Here is a 17,805-nt window from a genome sequence, read left to right on the forward strand (position 1 = left end):
ATAGACATTCCATTCTGTATCCAAGTTTTTGCATTCAAATGCTTCTCTAGTGACATGGCAGGGAAGAGACTGGCAGCTCTGTTACCGTGGGCGAGGTGAGAAACACAGGCTGTATTCTCTCTTCCAAACACTGCTCCACTGAAACAAAACACAAACACCATGTTCCCTGCTGGAAAGCTACCCAGGTTTGTACCCAAAACCGCTTGGATTGAGCGTGCTGCCAGTGCCCAATCTACCGCACTCCAGAACTGAGACATCCTCCGAGGTCCGTGGTGACACGGACCGCTGCTCCAGTGTCATAAGTAGGCAGCTTGGCTCCACGTTACGGCTCTGACTCTTAAGCAGTGGTGCAGGTATCCCCTTCTCTTCTCCAGCCCATTGGAAACAGTTTGAGCCGTCAGCGGTTGGTATATTGTGGTACCGTGGGAGTGCGTCCAAATCAGCTCGCTCCAGTGGAGCCCGGCCCGTTATCTGCACTGGCGGCTTCGCGGGCTACCGCGGGCACATGCTGACTCCTTCCCCGAACGCAGGACCTCTGGGAAACGGAGGTCTGGGGGTTAGGGGGTGAGTAATGGTCAGCAATTAAACACCCAGCTACCTGCCACTCTACCGCGGGGCGTTCCACGGGAGTGGCAGCCAGTGGGAAGGGGCCTCCCACCACCGCCTGCCAGCACAGAGCCTGCAGCCATCATGAAGGACAGTGTTACTGTCTAACGCCTCCAGTTAAACATCCACTGTGCCACGCTGTATTCGCAAAGCTGCGTCTCGGCACAAAAGTGAGAATGGCGGCTGGGAGCCATCCAAACGGACAGTGGGCTTTGGCGCGGTTTGAGAAACGCCCTTCCACCCCCTTTTTTTGTTGACATCCATCAAAGGCTGGATGGCAGACAAGAACCCCATTCTGATTTGTAAAGTTTATCCAGTGCTGCTCTGAAGCACGCCGACTGCCTTTAGGATGTCCTGCGATTAATATTCGCCTGTCTGAATGAGAAGCTGCTGGAAGTGAAAAGGGCAAATGCTTGCGTCTGAGCGGCTGGCTCGTTTATCCCCATCACGAGGTGGTACTTTAGCGCTGTGCGGATGATGTAGGCTGCAGGGAGGAGGGCGGTATGGAGGACTTTTCAGGGCGTGTCATCTAATGACACGCTTGTTTTTGAAGACGTGAGGCACATTGCCATTTATGAGGAGACACTCCAAACATGCTTTTTTTCTTTTTGCAAAAAAAAAAAAGTAATAAAAAAGTTTTTAAAAATATATAAGCAAAAATAGATGAGTCATTAGCGCAAGTGCAGTTGGATGAGAGCCTGATCTAGTACTGTGCTGTATTAATGTGTGAGGCAGCTTTTGCCTCTCTGTCTAGATATGATGTAGACATGTAAACATGATCTAGACATGATGCAGACATGATGTAGACATGATGTAGACATGATGCAGACATGATGTAGACATGATGTAGACATGATGCAAACATGATGTAGACATGATGTAGACATGATGCAGACATGATGCAGACATGATGTAGACATGATGCAAACATCATGTAGACATGATGCAAACATGATCTAGACATGATGCAGACATGATGCAGACATGATGCAGACATGATCTAGACATGATGCAGACATGATGCAGACATGATGCAGACATGATGTAGACATGATGCAAACATGATCTAGACATGATGCAGACATGATGCAGACATGATGTAGACATGATGTAGACATGATGCAGACATGATGTAGACATGATGTAGACATGATGCAGACATGATGCAGACATGATGTAGACATGATGTAGACATGATGCAAACATCATGTAGACATGATGCAAACATGATCTAGACATGATGCAGACATGATGCAGACATGATGTAGACATGATGCAGACATGATCTAGACATGATGTAGACATGATGCAAACATGATGTAGACATGATGTAGACATGATGCAGACATGATGCAGACATGATGTAGACATGATGCAAACATCATGTAGACATGATGCAAACATGATCTAGACATGATGCAGACATGATGCAGACATGATGTAGACATGATGTAGACATGATGCAGACATGATCTAGACATGATGCAGACATGATGCAGACATGATGCAGACATGATGTAGACATGATGTAGACATGATGCAGACATGATGTAGACATGATGCAGACATGATGTAGACATGATGTAGACATGATGCAGACATGATGCAGACATGATGTAGACATGATGCAGACATGATGTAGACAGCATGCCTGAGTCAATGTTAGAACAATAAACACTGCTCCAAAATGTAATAGGCCATTTGCCCATTGTCTAACAGCAATAAATAAAGACCAGAGCAAGATGTGATGAAGAAGATGAGAAAGAGAGAAAGAGAGAATGAGAGAGAAAAAGAGCATATGTTAGAGTAAGGATTTTGGGGGGTGGAAATGAGATGCGTGTCTGTAGCCTCTGGTCTGTTGGGCTGGCACTCGAGGCAGACACGAGCTCACAGACTTGGGCCGCTGTGTGTTCACACAGAAAAGTGCAGCAGTGGCAGGCAACTCCGTTTACAGAGAGAACAATTACGGCCAGTCGGCAAGGGAACCCATTACAGGGGGTCTGGGCTCAGAGCTCAGCGTTAGCCAGCCTGAATACGGAGTCGAGAGTAGGGTGGGGTTGCTGGTGGTAGTGGTGCAGTGCCGGGGGCATTCGGTGCTGCAACGCAGATCTTGGAGTAGTTTCCCAAATCATGCAGTGCAGGCAGAATAGGTCAGATAGTAGCACTCACACCAACACGCCGCCTGACGCTGCTTGACTGTGAAGATCACGTTTCTGTTGCCAGCTCAGGTTCCAGGGTCCCTCCTCCCCCAGCTGCTGGTCTGACAGCCAAACACAGCTCTCTGCAGTACCCACCCCCGCACACACACACACACACACACACACACACACACACATACACTCCCACTTTCCCATCAACAGTCAATTTTTGCTGGAACTCAACCTTGATTGGGTGCCACCAGTAGAAAGCTTGGCAGCGGTGGCTCTGGTAAGAGGTGAATTTTTCCCCCGAGCGAACTCGGTGAAGATAAAGCTCCAGAATGCAGACGGGAAGCTTTTGGTGCAACTTCACAGTACTCATTGCCCACAGACTCAGTTAGGGGGGAAAAGATTTCGCTGCTGTAAAACATGTGGAAACAAAACCTACACATGCAGGATGCTGTGGACGAGCGATAAAACAGTGGTTAGCATGCCAACAGCCCACTCACACAAGCCGCTTCTACTTAGAGACCCCTACCATGTCCGCCTCTGGATGTGTTATTACAATTAAGATATCTTCATTAGTGCCAATGGTATCTAATTACCCCAGAGGATGGGAATTTGTTTTGAGTTCTGGAGCTCCATCTCCCCTGTCTGTCTCAGCTAGTAGCAAGTCTGGGCCTCTGCTCAGCTCAGAGCCTATTACTCGGACAGCCTCCACTCCTACGTCCCCATTTATCTGTCACTCAATCAACTGTTCCTTAAAGAAATCCGCTCTGACAAAGGCGATGCATGCTGGTAGGTACAGGGATACTGCCACTCAGTGCTTCATGACAAAGCCCCAGAAACATGTTAGATACAATCAATTTTAATTAACAACAAATGGTCTTCCAAGTAATTTGATGAAACTGGAAGCCCCAGGATGCAATCACTGGGTGTGCTGATAAGGCATTAGCACTGTAAGTAGTGAAGTGTTTTTATTCTCTCAGGAGGATAGGTCACTACATAACCTCATTTAAAATTCAGTGAGCCACAGTTGCACTGGCTAATGTGTAATGTGTCAACAAACTGCTCTGCAAATGCACTTGACCATAGCACTGAAATTCCTGCTAAGTTGAAAGTCAACAAACATCAGACACTTCGGCACAGGGCCAGACAAATAAACCTCCACCACACAAATTGACTCTTAGAGGAAAGCTTTACTTTGGGTGTAATCATTTGGGGGTTTTAAGCCCTTCAGGATTTGTTATTGGGGGTAGAACACAGCAACGAAACCTCTGTAAAGAAATACTAAGGAATAGTTCTATCTGACCAAACCCTGATCTGAAATGTTCATTTTTTAAAATTATAATCTGAAGACAGGCCTTGCTAATGGGTACAGTGACCAAATGGAAGACCTCTATAACTATACCCTGTGGGGGTCTGATATTTCAGGAACATGAATAGATTTGATCCTGTGACCTTGCAGTTATGAATATGAGATCATTCACTATCAAGCCACCACCACAGGTCAGGCCACATCTTACTTGAAATATTTTTTTTTTCTGTTGAGATTATATTACCAGAGTAAACCTTTTATACACAGACTAGGTCCAGGGTCCTGGTTATGTGTTATTTGATGTGCAATTATATATGCGCAGCACACAAGAGAGAGAAAGCGAGAGACATAAAATTAACAAACGCCCCTGCGTCTCGTCCTCTGACACAAGCAGCTTTAAAACACATTAGTCTGATAGTCGTGGGATCAATTAACTACAGTGTCCTGAGTCTCATTCAGTATGTGAACGCCTCACTCCTCAAGGAGCATCTGCAGGAGACTCCACGCTCTGTCTCGCCTTTCTGCTCCGTTCTGAACACATCCAACTCAAGCTGTGGCGATTAGCCTGGCTGGGAGGAGCTGGCGGTTATCACTCGCCCCAGCTGGACAGGAAGGGCCAGGTGCTCTTTAAGCTGCTAGAGGAGATGGTACGCTAAAGTATGCACAGCAGGGAGCCAAAAGCTTTTGAGTCAAAAGGGTGAAAAGATTTCTCCTTCTGGCTGTTTACTTTAAAATAAATAAATTTTAAAAACAGATAGGCAGAGAGAGGCAGAGAGAGGCAGAGAGAGATCGAGAGAGCGAAAGAGAGAGGGAGAGAGAGAGAGGGAGAGAGAGAGGGAGATTGATTTCAAGAAGAACAGTGAGGATGTTGCCCGTGAACAATCAGACACACTAAAACCCCATGGATCAATTTTCCTCATACAAAAGAATTTAAGAAAATTTGGACCACTCTGAGCGGGTTTTTAAATGCATGAGATCACGTGAGATCATGGGGTCACAGCTCATCTCTGGTGGGAGGGAGTGTGAGGGCCTGTACAGCTGCGAGGGCAAAACGCAGTTTCCCACAGTTCTGTAATTAGTGCAACGTTACACCTGAGCTGGCAGCTGGGCACGAGTGAGCCTTCTAGCACACTCGCGGTCACTTGACAAGTTTGGCAAAGGGGAAAACTTATTGACTCTGGTCTCCATGGAAACTGGAAGGTCTTGTTGAAGGAGGCAAAGCTTCAAAGGTCTGCTGCCATGTGGCTGACACCAGGCAAGCTTTGACTCATATTACAAAGGAGACGAGTGAAGGACTGAACATATCAACCTGTCCCTGGAACAGGCGCTTCTTTGATCACTGTGTATTTAACACAGATCACGCAGAGCCACAGACGATTTGTTACTCTACAGCTTTAATTCAAATATGCTACTCTGTCTGCATTCAAAATCAAACACTGCGCTATGGTTCTACCCAAGAACTGTGGGCTCAGCAGTTAGGTCACGACTGATCTCATGATCAATTAGCAATTTAGCAATAACAGGAATTTCATTTTAATTAGAACATTTGTGGCTTTACCAATCACAGTACATTTATACAGAAATGTTTATGTATAAACAGCTGTGATGAGATCTGTGAAAGTACTTTGCTGTATTATGAGGAAACAGGAATTAAACACTAAATGCTTTGGGACATAACAATACATGCATTTGGATACTGAAAGTCTAAATCAAGGCTGTACATTGTACAAACAGGTCTGCTGCTTCTCTTCCACAGCTTTATCACGGACGTTGAGGGGAGGTGGGCGGGTGGGGCACGTCTGGTGGGCGGTAGGTGGAGGGGGGCAGCTGAGGGCCTACTCTGGCCCGCCACTCAGCAGGCTCCATTCTGCTCCACCTTACAGAAATAAAGCATGTGTGTGTAGGAGGCAGGAGGACTTCCTCCTCCTCTACTCCATGTGTGTTCTCTGTGTGTGTTCTCTGTGTGTTCTCTGTGTGCTCTCTGTGTGCTCTCTGTGTGCTCTCTGTGTATTCTCTGTATGTGTTCTCTGTGTGTGTTCTCTGTGTGTGTTCTCTGTGTGTTCTCTGTATGTGTTCTCTGTGTTCTCTGTATGTGTTCTCTGTGTGCTCTCTGTGTGCTCTCTGTGTGTTCTCTGTGTTTCTCTGTGTGTGTTCTCTGTGTGTTGTCTGTGTGTGTGTCCTCCATGTGTTTTCTCTGTGTATGTTCTATGTGTATCTTTTCGGTGTGTGTTCTTGGTGTGTGTTCTCTATGTGTGTTTCTGGGGTGCGTTCTGTGTGTGTTTTCGTTGTGCGTTCTCTGTGTGTGTTGTCAGTGTGTGTTCTCTGTGTGTGGTGTTGGTGTGCATTCTCTGTGTATATTCTCTGTGAATATTCTCTGTTTGTGTCCTCTCTGTGTATATTCTCTGTGAATGTTCCCTGTCTGTGTTCTCTGTGTATGTTCTTTGTATATATTTTCGGTGTGTGTTCTCCATGTGTGTTCTCTGTGTATGTTTTCTGTGTGTGTTCTCCGTGTGTGTTCTCTGTGTGTGTTCTCTGTGTGTGTTCTCTGTGTGTGTGTGTGTGACTGTGTGAGCTGCGTGGGTGCCTGACTAGGGGGTGGGTATGCGTCACTCCAGATCAGTTCATTGTTCCTTTCTTACCTTTGCTCTCGTTCTTCATCTCCCTCTCCCTCTCTCCCTCTCTCCCTCCCTCTCTCTCTCTCTCTCTCTCTCTCTCTCTCTCTCTCTCTCTCTCTTTCCCCTTATCTAGTTCTCTGTCCCTCTCTTGCCCTCAACAGGCGACTGATCATCAAATTGGCTGAGACCTCAATGCTTGGCTGTAGGGTCACAGGAGAACATTTCCAATAATGGAATAAGCTGCCAGAAGATTTCAGTGGATTTCACATAGAGATGAAACATGCAGTAACATATTTGTTATAGTGCAGCTACAAATCGACATTCATCGAGTCAGCCAACATCTGGTGTGGTCCTTTACACCTTTACATTAGAGGACTACAGCAATCTGACTTCCACTCAGAGCAAATGGCCTTAGCAGAGCTTCTGCAGAAACTGCATACCAGATGTTTTCTAACTAAAGCAGGTCAAGTCCAACTTTTTGGCCCAGTTTGACATGTTCAGAAATATACTTAAAAGCATTAGGACAAATAATAAGTGTAGTTGTTTTGGACATTGGAACACTGGAAGTTACAACTCCAATAAGCAATAGGCCACTGAAACCTTGTAGTGGAAGAACTATAGCAGCCTAATAAGTATATATTCTGTATTTTCTATATCAGATGAACATAACCTTGTTTGCGAACCTTTGGGTGCATGGGTGTGTAAGAGAGATTGATGGACAGTTACCTTTCTCACATTTGGCTCCACCATAGCTGGGTAGACACAGGCAGACAAAGGAGTTGACTTCATCGATGCAGGTGCCACCGTTCTGGCATGGATTTGACTGACATTCATCGATGTCTGAGTGGACAAAGCAAGAGAAGAGAAGCTTTCAAGCTTGTTCAATTCTCCAGGTCAGGAAATCACACGGTTATGCTTCTCAAATGGCAGGGCAATTACTGTTAGCTGTGCTGAATGGAATCCCACCCACACCCACCCTCAGCCTGCATGAACAACACAACCACAGTGTCTTCTTTGGACACTCCTTCATCATTTTGCACTTTTTATTTATTTTGACAGAAATAAACAGATTTGGTCACTGTTAAAATATATACATAGCTGAGCTACAGAGGAAGAAAATTCTAGAAGTCATAAAGCATCTGTGTGAAATTATTAGTGGAACTAGTGTGAACTTGTAAAAGAATGACCTTGCACCACTATCTGTAGACATGACGTCAGGCAATCACACGGAGGAAAGAAATGTATTACGGATTTCTGGTAATTCTCAGTAAAAAAAAAACGAGGCACATCTGTGATTTCCCAGAAGACTTTACATTAAGCTACGCTCTAACAAGGCTTAATGCCTTGTGCTTGCTGTAATAACTTTCAGCAGCTAACGTTACAGTAGCACTTTGTGGTTTGCTTGCCACTCTGCTCAGGCAGAGACTGGACCAATGCCAACATGACTACCTGTAATATGACAAGGAGTAACAGAGTACCAGCTCATGTATTTGCTTCAGGAAGCCTCACACTTTAGAGCACTTAGGCTGTCTCCTTCATTTATCATAAATCAGTATATCTACTATTGTGTGATACTTAACCAATGGAGATGGTAGGATTAATTAGGTTCATTAAACCCATAAACGGGGCAGTCTGAGGACCAGCAGAGCAAATGACTGATGGCACTTATTGGAATTTGCTAATACAACATATGGTACACCTAAAAATATATATTCTGTAAAAGCCTGAGGTGCACACTGCTCCAACACAGAAGGACCACTGGGGTCTCATCATTTTCCACACACACACATATAGTTGCATAAGTCGAAGCATACACACATATGAATGCATGTCCACAAGTGCAGATACATATAAACACATACACAAACATGCATAGACACACACACGCGTGCGCACACACGCACACACACACACACACACACACGCACACACACACACACACACATGCACGCACACACGCACACACACACACACACACGCACACACACACAAAGAGGTCGCATAAGTCGAAGCATACACACATATGAATACATGTCCCCAAGTGCAGATACATACAAACACATACACGAACAAGCATAGACACACACACACACACACACACACACACACACACACACGCGCGCGCGCGCACGGGTTCAAAGGTCTGCTTGGATGTAACCACGCTTTTCTTGCTGATCTCATGCCGCAGGACAAAATCAATTAGGGCACAGCTGGTGTACACACCACGTGGAGGCATCTCGGGGCTGCGGGTAGGAGGGAGTGGTGGAAACTGGATCGTATCTCCTCGCTGCCTTAAGTTTTAATCTCCTATGGCTGGACTAATGAGTTTTTTTTAACCGTGTAGAGAAACGTGCTGGGATGAAAGCAGACCTCCCCCTGCAGCGGCACAAGACATCACAGAGTCAAAGAGCCCAATGATTTCACGCAGGGAGAGGTTTAGCATGTCTACACGGGCTGTCCATGGATCACAGAGGAGGGATTACACAGTCAATCTGCAGGTCTCTGCTAACTGCTGTGTGACCTGACCAGTCTTCATACTATGATCTAACAACTATGATTTTCAGATATGGGTATGTCACTATACACAATATTATGTTTAATCATAATTGCACACCGAGGCTTATCATCAAACTCTGCAAGTGAATTCTGGGCTTCCCAGGGAACCTCTGGCAGTACACTGGCGTTGGAAAAGTCCAGCAGGGCCGGGGTTCCTCTGACCAGCATGCTCCACTGCCTCCTGTGGCAGTGAGGCTACACACAGCCCCAACGAGGCTACACACAGCCCCAACGAGGCTACACACAGCCACAAATATGTCACCACATTTTCCAGCAACATTGCCGCTCTGCGAGCCAATATCCCAACAGAAGGAATTAGCTCCTAGAGCTCAAAATGTTCGCAGTCTGGTGGAGGGATCACAGCCGAGCCCTCTGTGTTGACAAAACCAAAACCAAAAACCCAAAACAGTTTCTAGCTTCAGGAAAAAGAGGATAGCTCATTATCAGCAGGTTGGAGGGTTCCTACCTCAAAATGGGACTTGCCTCATCTGGTCCACAAAGCCTACTTCCCTAGCGAGAAAGGCACATTAGTGCAGCCACTTTTTAAGCAGACTAAGCAGAGTTTGCTAGTCTGCTAGAAGCATCTGCAGCTTTCACAGAGCCACTGCGGAAAACAGTTCTTAACTGCAGGGTCATGATCTGATGCTCCATCAGCCACCTGGAGAGGGGAGACTTCTGCCCAGCACATCAACGATGTCTTTAGGAAACACTCCAGGAGGAGGGTGAACAGGGTCACCAGGGGTCTCACACACCTCAGCCAGGACCTGTTCACACTGCTGCCATCTTGTGAGTGTCCAGGCCAGTAGCATCAGCACAAACGACAATTCTGACCTCCAAACCATTAGGATTCTTGACATGCCTTTTTTCCTGAACTCACCATTAAACCCTAACCCTAACTACAGTGTCACTTTAAAGACTGAACTGCCTTCATTTATTTAACTTTGACTTAAATGACCCATTTGCACTGTTTATTATCTGTTGCCCATTAATATTTAATGTATATTTGTACTGTTTACTAATTAATATCCCTATTAACTATTGACTATTGCCCTGCTTTACTGTTGGTCACATTGTAATTGTTGTCCATGTCCCATGTATAATCACAAACCAGGAAAACTCTATGGACATGACAATAAAAATACTTCTTATATTAATCTAACACATAATTCACCTTTTTGAGTGCTTCAATTCTCTGGCAAAGCTTGCAGCTGTCCTGAGCAGGAGTGTGCAGGCAGGACCTGAGCAGGACAGATGGTCCTACAGGGTGATGGCACTATTGGCCAGCTCCCTAGGATAGCCTGGGAGTGGCCCGTGCATCAGCAGGTGAACTGGGCCAGTGCATAGGCTGCAAACACCTCCAGACCCTGCATAAGGCGGCACTCTGCCTAGGCTGCTTTGTCCACTCAAGCATGTCTGAGAGGTCATCGGCCTGGCATCGACTCTTCATGCAGGGCTACACTCTTCAATGTCTTGCGTAGACCTGGGGGCCCGAGGGGGGTGGGGGTCATTTTAGACTGGTCAGATTTATGCTTTCAATTTCGCTGGCTGCCAAGGCATTTGTAAACGAGGGGCCAAATAAAATGTAAACAGCCCCCCCCCACCCCCCACCCCAGCTCTAATAAATGAGACCTCAAATGCAATCAACAATTTCACGGCTGTGGATCCGTGCAGGCTTTCCTCTGGGCCCAGAGTCCACGTGGTGAAATCTAATAACGACCTAAAATAAAAGGGAAAAAATAGATCAATACAGCGGCCAAGGACTTTCAGTGAAAGCGTACAGAAAGTTCCCTTGGATGATATTCCATCATCCACTGCTGGCAGGTTCAAACGTTAATGATTAAAAATGTAAACGTTTGTGACAGCAGCAGACAGAGTGTGCACATGGTGCGTCCGCTGTCTGGGGCTCCTCCATGCCCCTGTCTCCCCATGGCTGTCAGCACTCTCGCACAGACATTAAGAGCCATCAAAATGCCTCCATCTTAAAAAAGGACAATAGAGTCTGCCTTTAGGACCCAGCGCTGATTTGATGTGCCCCAGCTAAAAAAAAAAAAAAACCCTCTTGGGATGTAAATGCACTTTGCAAGTGAAGTTTTAGATTTAAGATTCTGCTTTTCATCTGAGCATTTATATTCTCTTTATAAACTTTCATTATTGAACTCAAAACGTGAAATGACAGTGTTTACTCTCGAAACCTGAATACTTGTGCTATCTGCATAAAGTTTAGACACAGGGCACTCATAATGACTCAGTCAGCAACAGCGCAAATCTTCACTGTCATAGAACCTTATTCATAATATGCTTAATCAAAAACTATAATCCATAATGACCCCCTGGACGGGGGTCCTTTGGCATGAAGCTGAGCAATCCTGCCCTGGAGCAGCTGGACTGGCCACTGCTCTGGCTTCATCTCTCTAATAGTGCCTCATCCACAAAGAGTTGTCTAGAGTGCCACAGACATACCAACGCTTCCTCTGAGGGCTGAGACTACCGTCGTCAGTATCGATGGCGTTCTGACAGTGTCCTGCAATTCAGTGAGTTCTGCCACATTGCTTTCTCTTACTGTTCGACATTTGAAGGATAAATTGAGGTCTTTCGGCGGTGACGAGCGTGAGCCACTGCTGCGCACCGTCTTCGGCGTAATTGCGTCGGCAGGCTCAGGACAGCTGTTTCACTGCGAAGTGTTTTATGGATTGTAGCCGGGAGTGGGACTGTCGTGGGAAGGGAGCTGTGGGGGAGGGAAATGAAGGGATAAACATTTGTGCCTGAGTGTGAGAGACGTTTCCATTCCTCTCAGGCTTCGCCTTGCTCAAAACAAATGCTGGCAAATGAATCCCAGCTCCGAACGTTCCCCAGCGAACCAGAGGCAATAAATAAGCTTCCACGGCAGGATGAAGAGTTAAACATACACAACCAGGTGATTTTCCGGAGCTCCCTACCCCAGCCTGCTGCTGCTGGCCTCGGAGCTCAGACGCATAACACGACGCACTGAGGAAGGAACCCATGTCAGTAAACACCGCTGCTTTATGAGATCAAACAGGTTTAGCGGAGCCTGGGGAACGCGAGCGAGGGGGCCACGTCCCACCACGCTGGCCAAGAGGTGAACTGAGAGTGAAAAAGCCACAAATGTGGTCCTAGCAGCAGAGATCTGTATAGCCACCCGCCGACCGGCACAAGGAATACGATGAAAATGACCAAACATTCGTGAGCATCAATATGGCTTTGGCATGTCTCCAGTTTAAAGAGCTGGAGGAAGGTGAAGGATTCTGGCACAACCAAAGACTAATATCACTTAATGTTCAGAACCACATGCCCATGTCTGATCAATAGAAGCCAGTCAGTTATTGACAGCGCTGAGATTTATGTGGACTCTCAGTGGGAAAAGGCTATGTACATGGGCTAACCTTTAAGACTTTGATGTATCTATAGCACCAACAAGAATTTTGTTGCAGTAAATTTGTAGGAATTCCTCTAATGTCTAGATGTCTTTTCCCCTTAAAATGCCTACATACTCCACATAGGTTTCCCTCTATTTGCTCACGCCGAATCACAGAAAACCTGACAAAATATAATCTCGGTGTGTCTGAAACATTGCGAGATGAAACTGCGCTTTAAAAGATATCCTACTCTGCTGGGTGAGTACATGGCTGTGTGCAGAACTGGTGCGTTCGCACGCTGTAGGTTAGATGAAGCTCGACAGACCCAGGCTGTGGACGGGCCTAGTGCAACAACTCGTGGCGCACTGCAGAGTCTAATGAGCAGACTTGTCACAACACTTCATAGTGCTGCTCCTCGGCTCTGTCAGGCTGGCTGTCCTCTGTGTGGTGTGGTGAGGTCAAGCCCTCCGGCTCTCAACACTGCTACAGAACCGTGTGTGTGTTGGGGGGAGAGGGGAGAGGTAGGAATGAAGCTAAAGAAAGAGACATTAACGCAGCAGGATCTGGAGTAATTTCAGGAACAAACTGAACATAAATAGCACTCAGAAAAAAACCCCCTCAAAATGCACAGAAAATCTATTTCACCGCTGACAGCTCCTAGTGCAGACTGCAACTAGCTACTAAACTGGTATCAAATATAGCTTAACATTTTTTATTATAATGTGTTCATCTATTTACAATGTTCATTCATTTAAATTTCATAAACCATAATCTTCCACACGATTTCTAATTACTGTTGCAGACGCCTAAGCAGCACCGGCTGGGAGCCATGGTAGTTGGTTGGGGGGCTGGTGGAAATCTCATCTCCACAGGAGACCTCAGAGGCTGGGAGAGCAAGCAGGAGGTACCAGACAGGAAAGCGCAGGTGTGCAATATTTCTGCTGATTATTGAGAAGGAGGAAAAAGCCCCCCTAGAACCCATCACACCTCAGCCATTAGAAGGCTAATCACTGCCTGCCTTCATTCTGAGGGGTGCTTCAAATCAGTTATCAGATGGTACTGAATCGCTACTGGGCCGGTAATGTGGAGCAGGTCTCCCGAGGAGGCTCCTCTACCGCCTGTTATTAATGGCATACTTATGAAAGCGGAAGTCAAAACACTCCTCGCTTCCTCTGTCCAAATCAATTACGATAGCTGCAACGATGGGGAAAAATGGATTAAGCTGAGAGGGTCATGTAAAGCAGGACAGGAACGATTTCACGGCGCTGCGTGGTGCTTTCGCCCTTTTATAATCCAGGTTAAGGGCATTATTTGGCTTTAGTGAGTCTGTCTGCATCCCTCTGTTTTTTTACTCTTTCACTCACTATGAGAGGAGTGCTTGATATTCGTTAGGAGTGGAGCACGGTGCAGGTCGCAGAAACCCGCACGCACACCACCACGGCGCCGATGAGCAGCTGCCGAGACAGGCGCTGGATTACTGACACTGTCTACAGGTGTACAGTGCGTGTCATGGCTTTATGTTGCCTCCCATCCTTCTACGGGATGACGGCCGCACAAAGATCTGGACGGCGTACCGGAGTATTCCACATCCAGGTCATACGTCAGACACACTATTCCCTCGGTCCTATCCTGCCGAGCTTTGGATGCTGGGAAAAGGTCCAACTTTCTCCGTTAAAATGTGCCAGTCTTGTGCAGCTGTGTATTTTTTTTTTTGGAGTTGGTTTTCTGGAGGGTAGAGCCTGTAAATGCTCAGTGATCTTTCTTCTCGCTCTGTCACATCCCCTTGGTCTCAGGAAGGGCTGAGATCACGCTCTCTGTGGCTGTGGCTGTCTGTGTCTCTGGGAGGCAGACGAGGCAGACGTAGGATAACTGATGGCACCCTGCTGCCATTGTAATGACTATGAGATGGTGTCTGATGGGATCAACGCTGACCACTGGACACACTGTGTTCACCTGTTCTGAGATCTGAAAAAAACATCCCACATACATTATGCAAACCTCAATCTAAGCAGAAGGCATTGGCTCATGTTTAGTACATGACTTTCACATTTGAATGACAGGGCACATTTAAATGGAGATGGGTGTATCAGCATATTTTCATCCTATGGTGAAAAAGGCCGTGCTCCCTGGTTGTCATTTAAACTGTGTTTATCTGGAGACTTGGAGACATGATCTAGACGGCACCCTGATGGCAAATAGTGTCCCAGTCACACAGCTGAAGGGGTTTGGCTGCAGGAGGCTCCATCCCTTCAAGCGCAAATTTGCAAACTAGCAATGATCACGACTCTAAACTCTAAACATGACAGGGAGCACACACGTGAGGAATGACCTGTGCTGAGTACATCTGAGGCCCTGAAAGAGCAGCCTCTCATAAAGACCCGTGTGGCCTGAGTAGCTATCAATCACCTGACACACTGCAGTGCGTCTGTCTACAGAGCACCAAAGTGCAGTGGTCAGAGGTTCTCCACTACAGAGTCCCAGCAGAGACGCTCCCCGCTCCACAGCTCTGGAAGCCCAGGGGTTGGGCCGCAGAGTTATTAATAGGGTCGCCTTCATGAATCTTTCAAACTCGATTATGGGTACGGGTGTCAATGCACAGAAGCCAGGCGGCGCACACGTCACAACGCTATGGGATGCTATTTTCAGTTCTTCATCTAGGGCCCAGACACTGTCCGTGCAAACCCGACCCGGGATTGCTTCCTTCCGTGCACTCTGGCTTGCACATGAGCCTGGTTTCTGCAGAGGGTTTTGTGAGTTTGGCTGCATGTGAAATCAGCAAAGTGTGTATGTGTGTGTGGGGGGGGAGGGGAGGGGGTTAAAGGTGGAGAAAGTATATGGTACTCTGTTGAAGGCAATGTAATGAATTTTCCCAAAGAAAAAGTTTGGAGTGCTACAGGGCTGTTTTACCCCGTCTCTGCACTGCACTGCGATTTCCATACAACCTCTGAGCCCTATAAGCATGAGCTAGCAGGGGGGTTGAGAGAGCAACAATCAGAGATGGAATGGAGTTTCAAAAACGAAAAGTGAGAAACCAGGGTTAGAGAAACAGTGCTGTAGCTTGGATGAAGGCCAGGGAAAGCACAGAAGCTGAGAAATATTCTTCTTTTTGCATTTGTTTGTTTCCTGGCGAGGGTGCCGAAGGTGTTTCTATCTCACCACGAGAGCTAAAGGTGATCTTACTGGGAGAGTCTTCTGACTCCACACTGAAATATGTGGCAACACACAATTCACAGGAGAACAATTATTAAGTTACTACTCGAGGAGCACGAGGTGAGAGATGATTCTGAAAAAAGATCCAGTCCAGAAGTTCAGGGTGTGCAGTTGAGATTATACTGCAGTGGAGAACTGTGAAGGAGGTTGTGATGTCCCACGCTTGGGGTCTGAATGGAGAAGGAAGGGCAAAGAGGGTGGCCGAGAAGGCAGTAGGAAGGAGATTTTGCTCATCTACGTCTTCACCGTATCTTCAGAATGGCGAACGCTTCGCCTTTGGCTACCGCAGTTAACCAAATGAACAAAGCTATCTAATAACCTGTCTGATTTTGTCTCTGACCCGCACCATGCCGGTGCACATTAGCTGTGCACGAGCACCTCTCATCCCCTGAAGGCTACGTAAAACTGATGTGCAGCGTCTGCATTTATTGCTCTGGCGACTTCATTCGGATTCCCCTCGAACAAAGCTGATCCATTGACCCTAGCTCGATAAATAGTGACTGCAGATTAATGTACCCCTTCCTCTGTGAAGTAACAAACCAACTAGAGGAAGAAGCCGTACCAGATTTAAGTCTCATTCCTCATCGCCCTGCAGTAGTGTCTGTCTGCTATAGCCCTAACCCCATGCGTCTCTTAGTCTAGTCCCTGTGACTGACAAGCAGGTGGGTCTGGACATTCTCAGCCCACTTCATAGATGTTTCACCTGCCAAGCCGTATTGGTTATGCAGGGATCCCAACACCTCTTGCCAAATGACTGGTGTTTGAAAAATATATTGCTTGATTCTGCATTCATTTCAAAATGATGCGGCATACACTAGAAAGGAAAGAAAGTGAGGGCATTGAATCTATATTGTTCATCATTATTCAGTCCTTCCTCCTTCATGAATGGATCGGCTGGAATGTCCAAGTGTTAAATCATTAATAATCTGGTCAAGGGTTTGCAATAATATGCAATGAACCCCATGGCCATTAGCAGTAATTAATACTACACATGCAGAAAATCACTTCACGAAAGTTTGACTAAGAGCCGACGAAAGCTAATTACAAAATCTCCTAAAGGAATGTTTGATACCTGCCTGTGATACCGGAATAATAATAAATCCAAATCTCCCTAAAAAAAAAATACATTTAAGCCGAAGAGCTGAAATGACTCTCAACATTCATACACGTGGTTATGTGAACAGAATGTAATTTGAATCCATAAATACCAATCATGCCCCAGAAAGGCATTTGAATTTGTAAGATGTGATTTGCAAGTGAATCAGTTAGCTACAGATGTCAGCATTTATTGGCATGCACGCTAGTCCGACAGATCAAGTCTCCCTTCGGCCTTTGTTAGTTAACATGAGCATTGATTGTGTGGTGAGACCTATAATGAGGTCTATGACAATGAGACCTCGATGCCCCTTAACACAAAATACAACAAAAAATAAACCAGCGGTAGCGGGCGAAGGTAACGACACCTTATTAATACATCAGATCTCTCCTGTGTTATACATTGTTATTAATCAGTTCTCTCCTGTGTTATATATTGTTATTAATACATCAGATCTCTCCTGTGTTATATATTGTTATTAATACATCAGATCTCTACTGTGTTATATATTGTTATTAATCAGTTCTCTCCTGTGTTATATATTGTTATTAATACATCAGATCTCTACTGTGTTATATATTGTTATTAATCAGTTCTCTCCTGTGTTATATATTGTTATTAATACATCAGATCTCTACTGTGTTATATATTGTTATTAATCAGTTCTCTCCTGTGTTATATATTGTTATTAATACATCAGATCTCTCCTGTGTTATATATTGTTATTAATACATCAGATCTCTACTGTGTTATATATTGTTATTAATCAGTTCTCTCCTGTGTTATGTATTGTTATTAATACATCAGATCTCTTCTGTGTTATACACTGTTATTGATAAGGTCTCTCCTGTGCTATACATTGTTATTAATCAGTTCTCTCCTGTGTTATATA

General features: G+C 45.8%; 1 protein-coding gene across 3 annotated transcripts in view; it reads right to left on the reverse strand.

Annotated features, from left to right (window-relative positions):
• Positions 1-17,805, reverse strand: part of ncanb (neurocan b) — an 83,433-nt gene that overhangs the window by 8,755 nt on the left and 56,873 nt on the right. For all 3 annotated transcript variants that reach the window (XM_035523354.2, XM_035523351.2, XM_035523353.2), the window contains one exon: positions 7,404-7,517. In XM_035523354.2, coding sequence (XP_035379247.2) covers positions 7,404-7,517 — 114 coding nt within the window. The remainder of the gene's footprint in view (positions 1-7,403; positions 7,518-17,805) is intronic.

The sequence above is a fragment of the Electrophorus electricus genome, chromosome 26 (assembly GCF_041902795.1).
Source record: "Electrophorus electricus isolate QZ-2024a chromosome 26, ASM4190279v1, whole genome shotgun sequence".
NCBI classification, from domain to species: Eukaryota; Metazoa; Chordata; class Actinopteri; order Gymnotiformes; family Gymnotidae; genus Electrophorus; species Electrophorus electricus.